At 32.9% G+C, this 19063-nt stretch overlaps 1 protein-coding gene across 5 annotated transcripts in view; it reads right to left on the bottom strand.

Annotated features, from left to right (window-relative positions):
- CSMD3 (CUB and Sushi multiple domains 3) overlaps nt 1-19063 on the bottom strand; it is a 1092836-nt gene that overhangs the window by 174784 nt on the left and 898989 nt on the right. For 3 of the 5 annotated variants that reach the window (XM_088798979.1, XM_088798981.1, XM_088798982.1), the window contains one exon: nt 414-527. The exons of the other annotated variants lie outside the window; for them this stretch is intronic. In XM_088798979.1, the coding sequence (XP_088655105.1) occupies nt 414-527 (114 nt within the window). The remainder of the gene's footprint in view (nt 1-413; nt 528-19063) is intronic. 5 annotated transcript variants of the gene reach the window in all.

Below are 19063 nucleotides of genomic sequence, written 5' to 3'. Positions count from 1 at the left end.
CAAACGTCAATCTATGTTCCATCAAATTACTTTAATATATCCTACTGACAATAAATTTTCTTTGGGTTCAGCTTCAATTGCAACCTTTTTACTGACAGGCTTTAACTACATTTTGATACATATTGCCTCATTCTTTAAAGAATCCTTAAATATTTATATTACATTAAACACCACAGACAAAGTGACTAAATATATTTACTTGATTACAATCCCAGCAAATAGTTATATTTTTCTCAAGCATTTGATTTACTATTAATTGTGTTTCTATTATTTTTTTTTAAATAAAGAGTGAGTCTATTTTCTGTTTATTTTATCTTTAATATGGATGACACAAATCTCAACTTTCTCTATAATATCAATCAAAGTTAGTCTTTAATCAATAACTGATGCATGGCAGTTCTATTAAAGGATACCTGAATGGGATCCTGAGAGGGAAGATAACAGAGAAGATTGCTGAGTTGGCCCATCATACACCTCAACAACATCGTGGAGTGATGTCTGGAAAAATACAAACTGGCCAAACACCACTGATCAACAGGAACCAGGAGAAGCAAACAAATCACCAACCATCCAAAAACGAAAACGAAAAACAAACAAACAAAAAAAAATAGAAAGAGGAGGAGAGAGAGAACAAAGTATTACAACATAATAGTCATCTTTTTTTCTACCTTTAAAAGAGGATAGGTGCCAATTGGTTGATAAGCCTGACACATGTATTTCAGGTCAGAAAAGTAATGACCATGGCCTAAAAGAAATAAATTTTAAGAAGACAATTTTAAAAAAAGTAAATGAAATGGGTATAACTTTTAATTTATATCAGAAATCATAAGGTTGGTTTATAATAACTACTTTTTTTTTATTTTCCCATTGGTAGTTTGAGTCTTATCACTTTGTGACTCTCTTCTCTTTTTCTAATTTTTTTTCTCCTCTTTTATATGAGATAAAGTTTAAATTTAGGGGACTTTTTTTTTATTGCTTTTAAACTGCTATCCTATTATGAATAATAGTTTCAGCAGAAGAATATAAGCAAGATACTTTTCAGGTATAGTGTTTAATTCACACTGTAAGTTAAAAATGATTTCTACACATTTACTGTTAATTTTCTGCCAAAGCAAAGAAATATTTGTGAAACCTCAGCAATTAATATATTACAAAATTTTACAAAGTGATTGTTTTTTCATGGTAAGTACAAATTTGAAGTACTTACCAAGAGAGCTTTATAAAAAAGAGCTTTTACTTCATTTTGTACTTTAATTGTGAACTAACTTTACATGCAGAAACTACCCAAACTGTAACTTAAAACAAAGAACCTGTTTTAGCACAGAAATCAGCTTGTGTTTTGTGATTTAAAAATGAAATGGATAACAAAAATTATCCTTAAAACATTTCACTAAGTGTAAATTTTGTGGGGTTTAAAAAGAGCATGATTTTCTAAAAGTTTAGTAATGAAAAAGCAAGGTCACTTCTATATATTGAAAATCTCATTATTGTTAATAAACTCTATACTGCATATATATATATATATATATATATATATATATATATATATATATATATATATATTTAAAGTTCTTTATATTTTACACCTTAAATTAAGGTTATGGTCGTTCTTTGGTGATCCTATGAAGACAGGCGAGTTCATTTGAAACATGCTGAGTTTGCATATGAACACATACACAAGTATTGTAAACAAAGCTATACTTATTTTCTTGGCTTGCTAAAATAAGCTGGTAATCTCAGTCCAGTTCTTTATGGGGTGAAAGAAGATGAACACAGATACAGGCTCATTGCTTTGAACAAAACCTGAACATTGAAGTGATAAATTTCATAAGTAATCCTCCTTAAAACATTTCCTAGAAGTCATGAAAACAAATTTGTTTCTACCAAATCAGATGTAGGTAGTAAATTATTTTAATGGTTTGCAATTCATGTGAAACATTTTCAGTTCAGACTTTTTAAAAAGATCCATATTCTTTATCAAATCCGAAGCTATTTCAAAACTACTCCAAAGAATATTGAGAAAGTTTTGTTTTCTCTTTTTCCATTTGTTGAGATTGGTGTTGGGATGATCTGTTTTCAAATGAGTCTTTAAAAGTTTCTACCACAATGCTGATATTGCCACTGCCTTTCCATGTGCAGGAACTCATCTTAGGAACTTGGCTAAATCAAGAACACTGTGCGACAGCCTCTTGACAGATAACTTATTCTTTCTCTATCTTTCTGGGAGTCATTAGGAAAAAAAAATCAAATTCAACATCCTTTAACTCTTTATGTCTAAATATCTCAAATTTTCATTAGGAAATGTGCCCAATTATCAAGCAAACTACTACATTTACAAACAACTTCTAAAACAACCAAAATACACAGTAATCCAGGATCTTTTTCTAAGGAAAAACTGAAAGAAAAAAAAAAAAAAAAAAAGAATTCCCTCATTTTTCTTGTTTGTAGGCCTCTTCTTCTCAATTGTTACTTGTCTACACATAAACCAGTTTTGTGTCACCTGAAAATTGGATATGTAGACCGTAAATTTAACAATGTAGCCGTTAACACCATATATTTACATCATGTTAAGAAAACCGCAGGGCATGACTAATGACTTTGAGTGATGAGTAACTTGTGCCGTTAATGTCTTGTAGTACTACTTCTGAGATGAGTTTGGGAAGAATCAAGAAGGTTGAGGGTGAAGGAGTTGAGTATTGAATCGTTTCATATTAAGCAATCAGAAAGCTACTTTTTTTAAAACTGTGACCTACCTCTGCATTAACATTGCAAAAGAAATTTTATTGTATTATTTTTTAATTTTTTGTTTTCGTATAACTATTTTTTGTTTAAGTATAGTTGGTATACAATATTATATTGGTTACATTAGTTTCAGGTGTATGATATAGTCATTTGATATTTTTATATGTTACCATGTAATCAATCACCCCACTAGGTCCAGTAACCATATGTCATGGTGCTAAGTTATAACAATATTATTGATTATATTCCCCTTCATTTCTTCCACGGATCTCCCCAACCACCTCCCCTTGGCCAAAGGAAATTTTAAATTAAAAATATCTTTTATTAGGAAACAAAATAAATTTTACTCTGAGAGGGTATTGAATCATTGCATTAAAAACAACAAAAATCACTAAGTATGTTTTTAATAAGTTTATCTGTAGGATGAAGAATCAAGAACACTTGCATAGTAGTTTGATTTCCTACATATTATCAGGTTAACTGTCATCTCACTAAAGTGATACATTAAAATTTTGAGCCAAATCCCCCTTTCTTATCCAGAAATCTTAAGAGTTAAATGGTATCTCTTGTGTTTGCTTTGCCATTTTGTCTGTAAATGTCTTAATTTACTTAGTTTTTTTTTCTTTCTTTTTTTTCGGGGGGGAGAGGGGATTGTGGGTATATATGCCCTGTGGAAATTGTAACGGGCAAACAGAGTATCTTTTGCTAATTATGTAAATAGTGGCATTTAAAAAATAAGATGTCCTTTATTAGTGTATTAGTTTTCTATTGCTGTGTAACAGATCACCACCAACTTAGCACCTTAAAATCACACAAATTTATTATTCCACATTTTGATGGGTTAGGAGTCTAGGCATGACTCAGCTGGGTTCTTTGCCCAGGTTCTCATAAGGCTATAATCAGGGTGTCAACTGGGCTGAATTGTCATTAGGAGGCTCGACCGGGGAAGAATCTGCTTGGAAATTCATTTAATTTGTTGGCAGAATTTCGTTGTGACCGTTTGACTATATATTTATATCCTCAGCTATTTTCTGGCTCTTAGTTGGAGGCTGTCCTCAGGGTCTAGTGGTTGCCTACAGTTTCTCTGAGGTTTGTCTTAGTCAGGTTGGACTATGATAACAAAATACCATAGACTCATAAACAATACTTCTTTCTCACAATTCTGGAGGCTAGGAGTCCAAGATCAGGGCACTGGCAGATTCAGTGTCTGGTGAGGGGCCCATTCCTGGTCCCTGGAGATGTGTCGTCTTGCTGTGACACATGGCAGAGGGGCAAGGATCTCTCTTAGCCCTCTTTTATAAGGGCCCTCGTCCCATTCACGAGAGCTTCATCCTCACAATCTAATCATCTCCCAAAAGCTCTGTTTCCAAATACTATCACATGGGGCATCAGGAGTTAACATATGAATTTGAGGGGGACTTAAGCATTCAGTCCATGGCAAATCCCTTCACAGTTCTTGGCCATGTGGGCTCATTCATTATGGCTGATACTTCATGAGGCCAGCCAAGAGAATCTCTCTACTTAGTTTTCTTATGTTCAGAGAAGAGTAGGCCTTCTGCTTCTAAAACATTCTGAATGGCCAACTGTATTCTTTGAATGTGTGAGACTGATGTAGGAAAGAATTGTGAAAGACTTTAAGGTGGATCAAAAGATACCTGGATGCTGTTTTTTAGTGAGCGGGATGTTGCATAGCATACCCTTCTGAGTCACGTGTGTTTATGGGGGCTGTGGCATATGCAATGGATTATCATCCAACGGACAGATTTTGCTTCTATTCATAAATTAATTTCAGCATTTGGTCTATCTGTCTGTCCATCTATCTGTCTGTCTGTCTGTCTGTCTATCTATGTATCTATCTATCGTCTACCTACTTACTTACCTGTTTTTGGTCATTTGAATTGTCTTTTGAACCACTGTAACATCTTACTGGATCCCTCATTAATTCACGAATTAAATAAAAATGTTAATGCATATGTATTTTGTATTAGTATGGGAGTCATGATTGTGCCCTCTTTAAAACAAAACAAAACAAAACAACTTTTAATGCTGATCTAGATGCTAACACTTCACTTTAATGAATGGACCGCCCTTCTATTTCTAGTTATTTTTATTAACTCCCAAAGGCAGGGCTGATTTTGCCTTCTGGTATGATTAGCAATGGTCTATCTTCTTTTTCTTAGTTTCCAACAGAGATACTGAATTCTATGCATCTCAGCTCCAACTTTATTTCCCTTTCTCTGAAGATGTGCACATAGATATGAAAAGCACTTTGCTCTTAGGCTATTAGAGTAGACTATAAACATGAAACAGTGTCTTATGAGAAACACTATTTTAAATGATTTTTTCTCCTTCTTTAAGCATAGCATATGTAAAAAAATAACGTTTTAACTCATTTGTTGTAAAAGCCATTTTTATAATGTTATATGTATTACTGCAAGCTTAAAAAAAGTTAGAAAAGGGATGCCCAATGGGTAGAAATAAACATGTAAATATCCCTACAAATAAGCCTATGCAAATAATCTATCTTCATGACTGAAACTACTTCTGATCCTCTTATTTCCCCTATATTTTATTCAAGAATACACTTTATTAATTCAAGTAGCATTTGCTGATTCTTTTCTGTGATGTACCAGAAACTGGGGTTAAAAAGATGATCAATACATCAAGGGTCCCTGCTCTTACACTCCGTTAATTATATTTGAAGTCATTTGTTGGCACCTTACCTTTATTCCACCTATGCAAATATGTTCAACTAGCTTATTACATTAATATAAACCAACAACAGGGAACTCCATGCAGATCAGTGCTGTGCTAATCATTTACCTCATTTTTCTAAGCAAGTCTTTGACCAGTCCTCTATTGGGTAATATTTAGGGGAGTTGCAGATGCATTTTAAAGAAATTTATAATTTAGATTTTTAAAAAATCATGTAAAAGTCTGATTACATCACTTAAATACAGGAAACCTTTCATTTAGATCATATGGGTAGGGTGTTTATTTCCACTTTAACATTTTGTCCTGGTTCATTTGCTTCCTCATGAGCAAATAAAGTCAGATGATAAAGTCGGATGAGACGAGGTATTGTGTCTATCTATTCTTCTTTGTTGACAAAGCAAGATTTATTTATTTGACATCTAGTTTTAACAGTATCATACCCATCCAAGACACTAGGCAGGGTTCCCTTCCCTGAGAAGTTTTGCATGGGATGAGTGTTCATTTAAGTAAGTTTCAAAGAGTTTCCGTTTCCTCTTCTACATCAAACTCTGTCAAATCCTTTATCCTTTGGCCACATTCATTTAACTCATGAGAATTTGTTCATTCTGCTTAATTTAGCCATGCCAAATATAAGTCACCAGATGATGGGAGAATGCCTGGATGACATAAACAAACTCCTGAGCTTTAACATGGCTAAATTGTTACACTACTCAGCGCAGGCCAACAGTCACTTCGTAAGTCTCATTGTGGAAAACAGTATAATGGGTACCTGGGGTGTGACATGAAATGGTTTACCGTCCAGAGGGGTGTACATTACTTTAGAATAGGAATAAATAGAAGAGAGAAGTTAAACGCTCCCCTTTCCACTAAATTCTACTGTGGAATATTGCTGAAATGTTCTGCCATAGTCTAAGCAAGTCAGAAACTTTTGGAAGTTACATTTAGTTCTTGTGCCATCAAAATAATAGCCAGTGCATTGTACAGAGGCCCACTGATTTAGCAATTAATTCACTTTAAATGAGGTCAATAAAAAAAACATGGACATGATTACTGCTATTCAGTGATCAGGATTGGAGTTATTGAATTAAAAATGAAAATTGAGTTTATGCAAATAAAGGATTTCAACTTTGTTGTAAATTTTGTTTTTCTCTCAGAAGGGAATAACTCACAGACTATCCCAATGGCACACTAGTGTGAGAAGGAAAACAACTCAGAATCAGACTGGGCCATGGGTAAGGGAACTGATCTAACCACTACTATGGAAGGTGGTGGTGATAAGTTAAAATTAAAATGTCTAAGAGCTTGCGGTAAATGCAAGTGTGATTGAAACTTGCTTTGATGTAAAATGGTTCAAATTTGGTGGAGAATGGTAGGGCAGTAGGTCTCTGTGGGCAGTGGTAGCTCTACTAGTCAGATGGGTGATACTGTGTTAATGATGGTAATTATATACTAACATAACAACGTGTCTTTGCTCCCCCACAGAATGGATAAAGCAGCTTAAAGATTGTGAGCATCTGAAGCTGAGCAGATTTAAAGGGACTGACACTTTCAAATTCCATTCAATGGGTCTGAAATGCACTTATCAAGAATATTATAATAAACTGCCTAATGAAGAATTAAGGTTTCAGGTTCTGGAATCAGAGTCCCTAGGATTGAATCCGGATGTACCACACAGGGAAGTTATTTCAACTTTTCATGCCTTAATGTCTTCATCTGTAAAATAGGAATAATAAATGTACCTAACCTAGTAGGATTGAGGTGAATATTATATAAATTGATACTTGTAAAACACTTCGAACAATGTCTGAAACATAGTAATAATATGTATATTACCATGTTTCCCCGAAAATAAGACCTAACCTGAAAATAAGCCTTAGCATGAGTTTTCAGGATGACATCCCCTGAACATAAGCCCTAATGCATCTTTTGGAGCAAAATTAATATAAGACCCAATCTTATTTTTGGGGAAACACAGTAGTTACTGTTGATAATAACTCAGCTTTATAAATATACTTGCTGCTAATTCAATTAACTGATAGGCAAAATTTAATTGGCCTTTGATATTAAATGGTATATGCTTTTTCATCTTCTGCTTTCCATACACTCATTTTTTTAGAACAAATGATAAAACTAATTGAGTTAGAAGAGTATTCCAGCTATTTTGGTCAAGCTTCATTATGATTTCAAAATGGCTATGCACTTCTCTAACAACTTGATTTTATATTTTATCCTTTTGGGTGGAATATGAATACATAATTAGCAGCTTTCTATATGGGCAAAGAAAAGAGGAGCTTTCACTGAATTCTTTAACTATACTGCGCACATTGCCTCCTACACACGCCAGGTCTCTTCTGCTGGCTCAGTACCAACAACCCCTCAACTCTCAAAGTTCTACTGAAAAAGAGCTCTTTAATTGACAGGATTTGCATCTATTTTAGGATGACAGATGAAGGAGTACATCATAGGGCAACATTTTTAAAGACTTTCTCAGTTTTTCTATAAAATCATCTACTTTTGTACTTTTATTTTTGTTTACCCCCTTGATCTTAAATCCTCTTCCCTCTTTTGCAAAGGGAAACTCCATTACAAAGACATATTCCCATACAGAAGAGTGTCTGGGAAGAAAAAGAAATCGGAAATATTATAAATTCCTATTAAGCTCTAAGCTTGATTCTTAATATGCCTGGAACTGCTTTTGCAAAATCTATACATTCTTTAGTATTCCAGGGTTCATTTTAATTATATTAGGCACTCAGCTGGTTGGTCACTATGCTAATTTTTTTTAAAAGAATTCAGTTCTGTTTTACTTAGTTTGCCTTTTATTGACCGACATAGCACAGAAGCAAACACACACATGCACCCACACTACTGAAAACAGAAATAAAGAATATGCAAATCAAAGATATGTCTGGAACTGTACTTGATTATGTGCGAAAGAATAAAAAATGACTGCTGGTGACATAAGTAATCAAAAAGTTAAGCTAGCTTTATATGCATTTTGGCTCATACTTTCAGCTCATGTGAATATTTCAAGACATTGTAAAAATGCTCACATGTGTTAAAGTCTTCTTTTTCATATTAGTCACAGATGGAACTCTTAGCTATCTGTACACTTTGAATTTAAAACTACTTATTGTATAAACAACTCCAAGGTTGCATTTTGGGACCATTATGCTACTTGGATATCTCATGACTTTAAAGGCTTTCTCATTTAAAGATGACTACAAGGAACCCAATTAAAAGTTCAATTTTATGAAAAATATAAATAAAAGTTAAATATTACGAAAATGTACTCTTAAGAGCACCAAAAGGTAGACCTTTTAAAATCACTCCCAAATCAAATCAGTGCACTACTTATTTTTAAAAATAATCATCTAGTACTGGAAAAGGGAAGGAGTTTCATTAATTGATAAAATAATAAGTGAGTTTTATCAGTGTTTTGGAAACTTGTATTTTTTTTATATGAGATTCCAAATGCTCATTATTATAGTACAATAGTGGTGACTATTAACTCATAGTGAGGTTCTTTATCCATGTTAATACGACATTTTAATTAGTCATGTGTATCATATACTAATTATCTAGGAGGCTATTAAAATCTCTATATACAAGCCTGGCTCCAACCTACATGTTGGGGCCAATCCTGGTCTGGAGAAAATAATCTAGAAGTGCCAGGTTAGTAGCTCACAAAGGACAATGAGATCATTTTGAATCTGAAAAGAAATATGCCAAAGTCTTATTATTGCTATTTTCTAATAATTAGAAAATGAAATATATTATTTAAAAAAAAAAGAATTTCATGGTTCTGACCATGACACCCAATTATCCAGTATTAAGTAGCTACAGAAAACTAGTACTGCTTTGAAATCATAACAGTTAAGAGAATCCTAATTTATTTTTCTGGTGTGATACTTCTGTCAATCCATAAACTAGGTTTACTCACTGAATCCATAATATTTACTTTTGGGATTCCCTAAGGCTGGCATTCTGTCTGTATTGTGACCATTTCCTTACCACTCAAATTCCAAAATTGTTCATTTGACATATTTTAAACATATAGACATTGTAAAATATCCTCTTATAGAATCTATACTTCAATTGTCTTTAAATTTTCCAGTATCAAGTATTTACTTAACTGCAAGCCAGCGGCTTGCCTGCAATTTGGTGATTGTAACCTTTCCCAACAGCTGAAAATTAATTTGGTGTTTAAAAAGCAATGAAATCAAGAAAAACACAATAAGCAATTCTGTTGCATGTCTAAAGAATTAAAACAGGAAAGCAAAATGATAAATTTAAAGTGTTAGAATATTTTATTGACACTTTTATTTTTAACTCAATTTCAGTTTGGATGAGTATCTTTCTTTAATTGTGTCTAAGATTGTATTCTACATATTTGGCAGTCTGCCAATTCCCAACAAGGCCAGAGAGGTCAGGAAAATATTCTCACATGGATTATAACATACATTTGTGGGATTTTTTTTTTAATTATGGAAATTTCCAAAGTTGAAAGAATAGTAAAATTAATATGCATGAACCCATCAACCTGTTTCAAAAATTATCAACAGTTGCCAGTTTTGTTTTATTTGTTGTCTCCCATCCCTTCTGTATCCTCAACCTGGGAGAGCTTTAAAGCAACTCCCAATGTCATACCCTTTTTCAATATATGATTCAGTATTTATCTCTAATAGATAAGGACTTAAAAAACAGCCACAATTATAATTACCATATCTATCAAAACTAACGACGATGTTTTTCTATCACTTAATAAAAATATCTTGATTTCATTTCCTGATTTTCTCCAAAAACTATATTCTGATAGTTACTTTGATCAAATCAGGATCCAAACAAAATCTATACATTTCATTTGGTTGATGTGTTACAGGGCTTTTCATGTATAAAATCCCTGACCTCCGTGTTATTTTCAACGTCATCTACTTATGGAAAAATATGGGTCTGTGAGAATAAAATAAAAGTTAACTGATTGAAATTTTACTATCATCTGTCTAGTTTATGAGTATGTAGAGAGTTGATTTTATAAAGTTACTAAAAAGCAAGTAACTTTGGAGGGCATCTCTGGAGGAGAGAGGGCTTCTCTGTAGACACGTCTCCTAATCCCCCTAAGTCTCATTTCAATCGGAGCAGCTTTACTTCCCTCTGTTTTATTTATGGGACTTTTCACATACAATTCAGCATTAAGCCTGAATTCAAATTCTTGCGTTCACTGAATTCTTTAACTACACTGTGCACATTGCCTCCTACACATGCCGGGTCTCTTCTGCAGGCGCAGTACCACAACCCCCTCAACTCTCAAAGTTCTACTGAATAAGAGCTCTTTAATTGGCAGGATTTGCATTTATTTTAGGATGACAGATGAAGGAGTACATCATAGGGCAAGATTTTTAAAGACTTTCTCAGTTTTTCCATCAAATCATCACCAGTCATCTCTTTAACTTGGGTTCTAGTCTCATCTTGTTGAGAGTCATGCTTGCACATTTTCATAACAGAAAGAATTTCAGGCCTGCTTATTCTTTTTATAGATGTCACTCTACAATGATGTAATTCTACCATATTCTAAGATTTATTTTCTGGGACCAGTGTCTGTTAGTAATGTCCAATTAAAGGGAGAGAATTTGCTATTGCTAGAAATTTAGAAAATGGGATATCTGGTGTATTCTTTTATTTACTGAACAAATAACATTTATATAAAACACCAAAAAGATATATTAAGCATATTAATTAGTTACCATCCATCGTACTCTTACTATATGTAAGCATCTGTGCTGAGCTCTTTATACACATCAGTTAGATTGACCCTCAAAACATTGAGGTAGGCACTATTATATCTATTTTAAATATGAAAAATACAAAAACAAATAAGTTAAGACAACTATCAAAAATTACAAAGTCAGCAAGGGGAAGAGCCAAGATTTGAGGTCATGGAATATGACCTATCATAAGCCTGGTCTCTTAACCTAGTATGGGGTGTACTAGTGAATAAAGTAGCTTTGAAAAACCATTGAGGAAATCTTAAGACAGCAAAACCCTACAATTAAGATTCATGATAAAGGTTTTGAACTAAAAGGAAAAATGTATTTTGTTAAGAAAGGTGGGAAAGCTATTTTAGAGTACATATATTTATACATCTATTTGTCCTAAATGGCCAAAGACTTATTTAGTATTATTAAGAACACAGGAGTAAATTTCTGTTATCTTGAAAATATACTCATATCATTTATACGAAAATGTATTTTTCACAAATAAGGCATTATATGTTCTGTAGACTATTAGCCCTCTTTAGGAATATGTTTTAGAATTCAGAGCAGTAGCTAGATCTCTTAAATAGCTTCTGTTGTCATAAATATTACAAAATAAAAGGTTAATAGTAAGGAGCCTGGGATTTGCAGTCCTGTAAACTTGGATTTGACCAGCTTTGCTACTTACTGTTGTGTGACCTTGACCAAGCTACTAAGCCTTTTTAATATTTTTCCTAATCTTCAAAATAATACCCCGTCCATAGGATTGTTGTAAAGATTAATCGCTAAGCATCTTGCCTAGCAGGTGCTTAACATACACACCCGTACCCCACTCTCTCTCACACACAGACACAGAAAAACACACACTACAACTTGTAACCTTTTCTAATGTCTTCCTTTAAAAAGACTTAAAATCAAAATGTGATTTTATAAATAAAATAAATTAACCATTCAGTTTTTAAATTCTGTCAAACGTGCTGGTCAGTAGTAACGGTCAGAAGCAATCTTAACAATGACAACAATAATAATCATAGACTATCGATTTTGGTAGAGGTCTTATCAGTCATTTAGTCCAAATCTTCAGATGCTAAAATATATGTATTTTAGTCCCTAACCTTCCCAAAAGAGTATATGCCTACTTAATGGAGTATGAAGGGGTTGTTGGAATAAATCTACAGAATATATACTGTTCAAAGGACACACTGACATGTGTTAGCAGGGAGATTGTCTGCTTTATTGTTTCAGTTCCCCAAAAGACTTTTCTTCTACAGTTTTATTTTATTTTTTCTATTTAGAAACTATTTCAAACTGCATTGTCCATAACTGAAGAAAGAAAAAAAATATATGCTACTGTCGAAAAGGGCACAGATCAATTTAATTCCTTTTAAGAAAATTGATAGATATGTTCAAACAAACCAACCCTCCAGTGAACAAGTAAAATCCCATTTTTGAGAGGTGGTCTTTTATTAAAACAGAATTACACCTCCTGGAAAATTAGTGATACAAGGGCCAGTGGTGATTAATAACTAGTGGTCTCATACCAGACGAATCTAAACCCTACGCATGGGTTATGTTTGAAAGCGATTACCAGAAGGCTCTTAAGATTTCAAAATGTACATCCTCATGGAAACAGTACAAAAATAATAGGTGCCCAGATTAACTCACAAAACCAATCTGACCTGAAATCAGCGTAGTTCATGAACATAACAGAATATATTCACTGTACAAGAGATTTTGTGATCATCTAGTTCAATTATTTGTTTGACAAATGAGGTAGATGAAGCTCCAAGAGGTTGAATGATGGATTTCATAGTAGTCCTATAGGAAAATGCATTGTAAGCTCCAACTAGAATAGCAAGAAATATATCCCAACAGGATTTGGGACTTCGTTAAAAGAAGAGTTTAAAGATCTTAGAGACGAACGGAAAACACTGCATAATCTTATTATGCCTGTACTGTTATATGCACAGGCATGTCCAAGTTGATCATCAAGGTGGATAAATGGGGAAAAGTGAAGTTTTTATACTGAAGTGCAGAATTTTCAAATTGCGATAAGCATGTGTGTAGTCTGAGAATGATTATACCCTTGTTCCTAATTTAAATTAATAATTTACTTTTGAGGTCCCATTCATATTTTTTTCTGCCTATTCTCACCCAATACGTGTCTTTTCCCCCCATCAGTAGATGAAAGCCCCTGTAGCTTCATTGTGTGATGAAGTATTTAAGTTCCTTGTGTTGTCTGTATATATCAGAAGCTGTGAAGTGCAGAATCATTCTAAATAATCTAAATGACTTAAACTATAATTCCAATGGAAATAGCTCATATTATATTGTAAAGAAGCTTTTTATATAACATTTGCATAATTTATTCATAGAACTGTGTAAAACATTTAGCTTTTAAAAGAAGCTCTGTGAAAAATGTGTTTTGGATTGTCTTCAATAAAAAAACGGTTGCAAATTAATCATTCTTTTTCTGAATGCAGAGGAACTAAAATAGCATCACCTCCACTCTTCCCAACTTACTTGTAGGAATAGTTAACTGTTCAATGCCCTGAACAATGGTAAAAATAGAGACAAATAATTTAAAAATGAGATTTCAAATAAACCAACAAACTCATCTATTTAATAATTTGTTTCTCATTACCATAGCAAATTATTAATGTTTTCAGAATAATTAATGTTTTAACTAAATATTTAAAATTAATTTATAATTACATTATCATTATTAATTAAAAACCTATATATTAGGAATACAAATTATTTGTGCATGTGACTCACTTGTATTATGTGTTGGCTAACTGGTTTACAAATCCATAGTAACTAGCTTCAGAACAGAAATGGGACACTATTTTGTTTTTTCAATGAATGAAACTTCTTTTAATGGAGCTTTTGTTAAGACTCCCTCTGGAGATCAAGGAACTAATATGTGATTGCATAAAATTATTCAACTTCCCTCAAGTATGTCTGACCTTGATCAAAATTACCATCACATAATTTTCATTTCCTTCCACATGTGCATTCTTCTATTTCTTTTTCTTTTTTTAAAGGAATTGTTTTGTTTATTTCCTGTATAACTGTTATTCTGAATAAATAACTAAGTTTTATTTCTTAATTTTTAGTTGTTAAAGAGCCATTGCAATTAAATAATGCTGAGCCCTAATTAGCAATAACCATTAAGCAAAGAAATCACATGTAAAATGCGACTATTATGATTTATTTTATATGATATTCCAAAATAAATAAGGGACCTTGAAAACATTTGAACAGTATACTGTAAAAGGGTCACATGTAGCCTGCTTTTAAATTTTTGAAAATTAGAACTGTTAAAAATCTTACACTAAATTCTATTTTTATACATTTTTTTCATATTTATAAATGATAGGTACAGATAATATTCTGACTTCAATTTGTTAATTCCAAATATTCTCTCAGGTTAATTTGAACTTAATTTATGGATTAGATAATTCATTTTAATTCAGCAGAGAGTGAGACAGGGCCACAAGAAAAAAATTCAAAGGAAGCTTATTGTCACTGTTTTATACCTACATTTGCTGCACTTACTTATGCTGCCAGGATTTGATATGTATTTGCTGTGTGAGGGTTTACTTATGATGGTTTGAGCAGTAGGTGTTATTATCCTCATTTGGAGGATGAGGAAACTAAGGCCCCAAGGCCACCCCAAGGGAAACTTGTGCAACTGAGATTCACATCCAGAGCCTCTTAAACTAACACTCACTTTTAACTATCGTTGTAAACAATCGCATATCAGACATATTGGACACTCAGTGTGGATCATTTTTAACATTTCCTTCCTCCATGGTAAAAGTATTTTCATTAATAATCAGAAAATAAGCAAATATTAATGGCCAGAAAAGAAATACAGTGACAAAATTATTTTTATTAACCTGTTACATATATAATGGTATTATAATAATATGTATAATATGTATAATTGTATAGTAGCATGATTATGTGTAATAATATATACTATAATAGTTAACATTTCAAAATAAAGTAAATGTCATGGTACGGAAAAGAAAGATGTAATCGAGTAACAGTTTAATTATATGAATGTAATATTGAAAAACATGGCAAAACAAATTTTTACTTAAATTTGGACTTCATATCATTCTTTTAAATTGTAAGCAGAAATATATAATAAAATCAAAGTAACTGCATAGCGTTGCTTAACTGAAATAAGTCAAGTTCAGTTTCTTTGCTTTACAATCATTGCTCTATCATGTTGATACTATTTAAATGAAGAAATATATAATACAATGGGGCTGGATACATGAATTAAAGCGAGCTGGAATGATTCCAAATCATTAAGACTTACTCTAAAAAAAGATAGTGTTTTCTTAATTTAGTGGGTCAAGGGAAAAATCTATGTTCAAATAAAGTAAAATACCACTAGTGAATGTGTGTGTGTGGGGGTGTGTGGGGTGGGAAGTAAAAACATTAAAAAAAAATTGCACAATTCAGTGGATGCTTATATTGATTTTCAACTTTCTATAACATTTTTCAAAACAATTCTTTTGCATCAAAGGAACTAAATAGAATCACATGTCCTGTTTATTTTTTTTTTAATTTTATAGATAAAAAGCTAAAAATACTGAATTATTCCAATGAATGAGTGGTTCCTGGTACTCTGTGACCCCTCTTCCTGTATGTTCTCCTCCAACTTCTCTGACTTTGTGTACCTAGACTCTCCGACTCATTCTCTTAGCTAATGTCTAGTCATGTTTGAAGACTCAACGCAGAAGCTGTCACTGAGTACCCACTACCATTACCTCAGCATTTATTGGATTCAGGGTTGCTCACATATGCCTCTATAGGATACCCTGCTTATTCTGGTCATATAAATTGTCACATTTTGAAATTTTGATTTTAATATATTTTTCCTCCAGTAGATGAGATTACTTATTTGTGTATCCCAGTATCTATTTCCCTGGCACTCATCACATGTTTGTGCCATGAATGTAGAAACAACTATGTACACAAAGAAAAAGAGAATGAAAAATGCTGAGATAATGTTTTCACTCTTTTCAGGTAATCATGATACCTTCTAATCATTTCAAATAGCAGGTGTTAAAAAAGATTGTGTCGGCATGGCTCTCGTTTTTCATATCCTTGTTTTCTCTCACAAACAATATTATTTAAGCAATTATCAATCACATCTAACAGGGTTTCCTTAAATATAAATCGAATTGTCATAGGTTTCTTAAAAAGAATAACAAAAATAACAGTATTTAATTCAGTTTACTGGTGATTGATGCCCTCATATCCTGTTAAAGAGGCAACAGAAAAACGCTACTAGTCAAATAAAAACAAGCTGACTGTCCTCTGCCAAATCTTTTCTAACTTGAGAAAAGATATCTGCCTGGTCACCAGATCCATTTTACGATATTTATCATGAGCTATTCTGTATCTGTGCTAGCCCCAGAGGTTCAGGGTCTGCCCCCTGGACCTGCTTCCTTGAGTATTTCCTGCTGATAACCTCAAACAGAGACACACAAGTCATTACTTTCTGTCTTCTAAATGTGTTGTGATTCTAATCAATCACCTCCTTTCCTCTCCATTCCCATCATTCTATCCTCAGTTAAAAACATTTATGACCAAGATACCTAAAACAATAAACATGAAAGTATGTCACCTCTGCTGGAATAGGTCACCTGAGACTTTGTCTCTATTTTATAAAGAACTGAAAGTTTAGAAATAATCAGTAATTTGCCACTAAACATATTCACCAAGAAGTCACCATATTGTGGCCTTTATAGAAATATAACAAATTAGAAATCAGAGTTTTTGTACTTCAGTAACAGGTGGGATTACAAAAAAAAAAAAAAAAAAGTGTGCAGTGCCTGGGATAGGTGAAAACAATACATATTAGCAATCTAATTCTAAATAACGTCATACATTTCTAGTGTCAATGAAATATCAATCATTTTGGAAAAATGAGATAGTGTCTTTATTTATTTTTATTTTTTATTTTTTTTTTGTATAAAGTGTTACAGATACCTTTTAGAATATCTTTTAAGTGTTGCCCCACATGTCTGAGGCACTGAAGAGGGAAAACATGACTTTACAGAATGGGTGTACTTGTACGATATGCATCATGTCAGGAAGCTTTTAAAATCAGTTTTCCAACTCCAAATCTCTGTTTTGCCCCTCACTACTCTCTTCCCCAAACAAATCCAAGAATTAGCTATAATGGGAGTATATTCGATGGAAGAGTGAAGGAGGCCAGATTAAGTGGGAAAAGAGAAAGCAGTCATCACCAACCCCCATCATCTCCTTCAATAACTCTTCCTAAAATAGATACACTGTCCTATCTAATCATGTGAAAGGACACATGAAAAATCATGTGAAAAATTGTTACATGATTAAATTTACTCATTTATGTCATCCATCTCTTAATCTATGCCAGGTACTCAGGGTCAGCTTGAAGCTGGGCATTCTCAGCTTGCTAATAATTTGTTGCTTCTTCAAACCAGTATTCTTTAATTACTTCCTGAGATTAACAAGAAATTGTCTTTCAAGTAATAAACACTTTGTATTTTTTATCTTCAAAATATGGGATTTATTATATGAATATGAATTTATAAAAGAGTATTTATGAACCAGACAATACATATACTAGGAGACATAATAAACATAAACTCTTCACATAAATCACCTGGTGAGCAACCTTATGCTCAGCATAATAAATTTCAGAATTTCAATTGATGGCAACTGCTGATTTTGGTTAACATTCGGTTCACTCATTTTAGAGATTGATGGTACAGATTATAAAATGTAATATGGAACCTACGTTAGCCTGTCCTAAATGTACTCAAGAGAGAGAACTCAAGAGAGGGAAAAAGAGATTCAATTTAGTTGTTAGGGGTGTGTGGGAGTGGGAATGGGAATGGGAGTGTGTGTGTGTGTGTGTGTGTGTGTGTGTGTGTGTGTGTGTGTATGTGTGTGTGTGGTGATTGCCAGTTGAGGTAGATGGGGATTCCAGTTGGGGGTGGGATCAATTTTTATTTTTGTGTCTTGATGCCTGTGCAGCCCCAAGAACAGTCTCTGAAGTTAATTCAAATATTGTCATCACCAGTGTCAACCCTCATAGATATTAAGGTTAATAAAGTTCACTAGGATATAGCCATTTAATAACAATTGGAAGAGAAATAAAACTGAAAGAAGACTGCACTATGCCTGGAAATCATACACCTGAGATCTCCTTTTAGTTTTCATGTTTAAAAGGCATGATCCATTACTAAACAGAAAAATTAATTTTTAACTTTATTATTAAAAAAATCAATACTTTAAAAATACATTTTTATTTAAAGCTGACTGGTACTATAAAGCAGAGGTGATAACTTCTCTAAGATAAATCAATGAAAGAACTTTGTATATTTTTCGTTGTATATTTATATTATACATAAAACATATAGTAGTATACTTCAAGCTGCAGATTGTTAGTAATGACTTAGAGAAAAGGACAGTAAGAAAAATGAATGGGGATGAGGTATGGCATGTGTCTACTATTTAATTTCTTTACAGAGGAAGAGATTGAACACAGAGAAATGATGGATGATTTCTGTAGACTGCACTACTCAATAAATACATGAAGGCCACCTTGAGCTGTGAAATCTACTCTCTCTACAAAATGAAAAGTTTCTGAGCTGACCCATGCTTGTCACCCTGAACATGAAACCTGCTATACTTTAGAGCTACATGTTACTTTTCAGAGATTGACTGGTTATGTGGAAAGCATTCACGAAGTACTACCTATTGAGTAACAGTCACAAATATGAACATAGCAAAAATGGGGTAGGAAGGAGATAACACTCAGTAACATCCTTTTTCCT

The sequence above is a fragment of the Rhinolophus sinicus genome, chromosome 6 (assembly GCF_057876585.1).
Source record: "Rhinolophus sinicus isolate RSI-liver-muscle chromosome 6, RSI-T2T, whole genome shotgun sequence".
NCBI lineage: Eukaryota > Metazoa > Chordata > Mammalia > Chiroptera > Rhinolophidae > Rhinolophus > Rhinolophus sinicus.
This window is presented reverse-complemented; position numbering and strand designations above follow the sequence as displayed.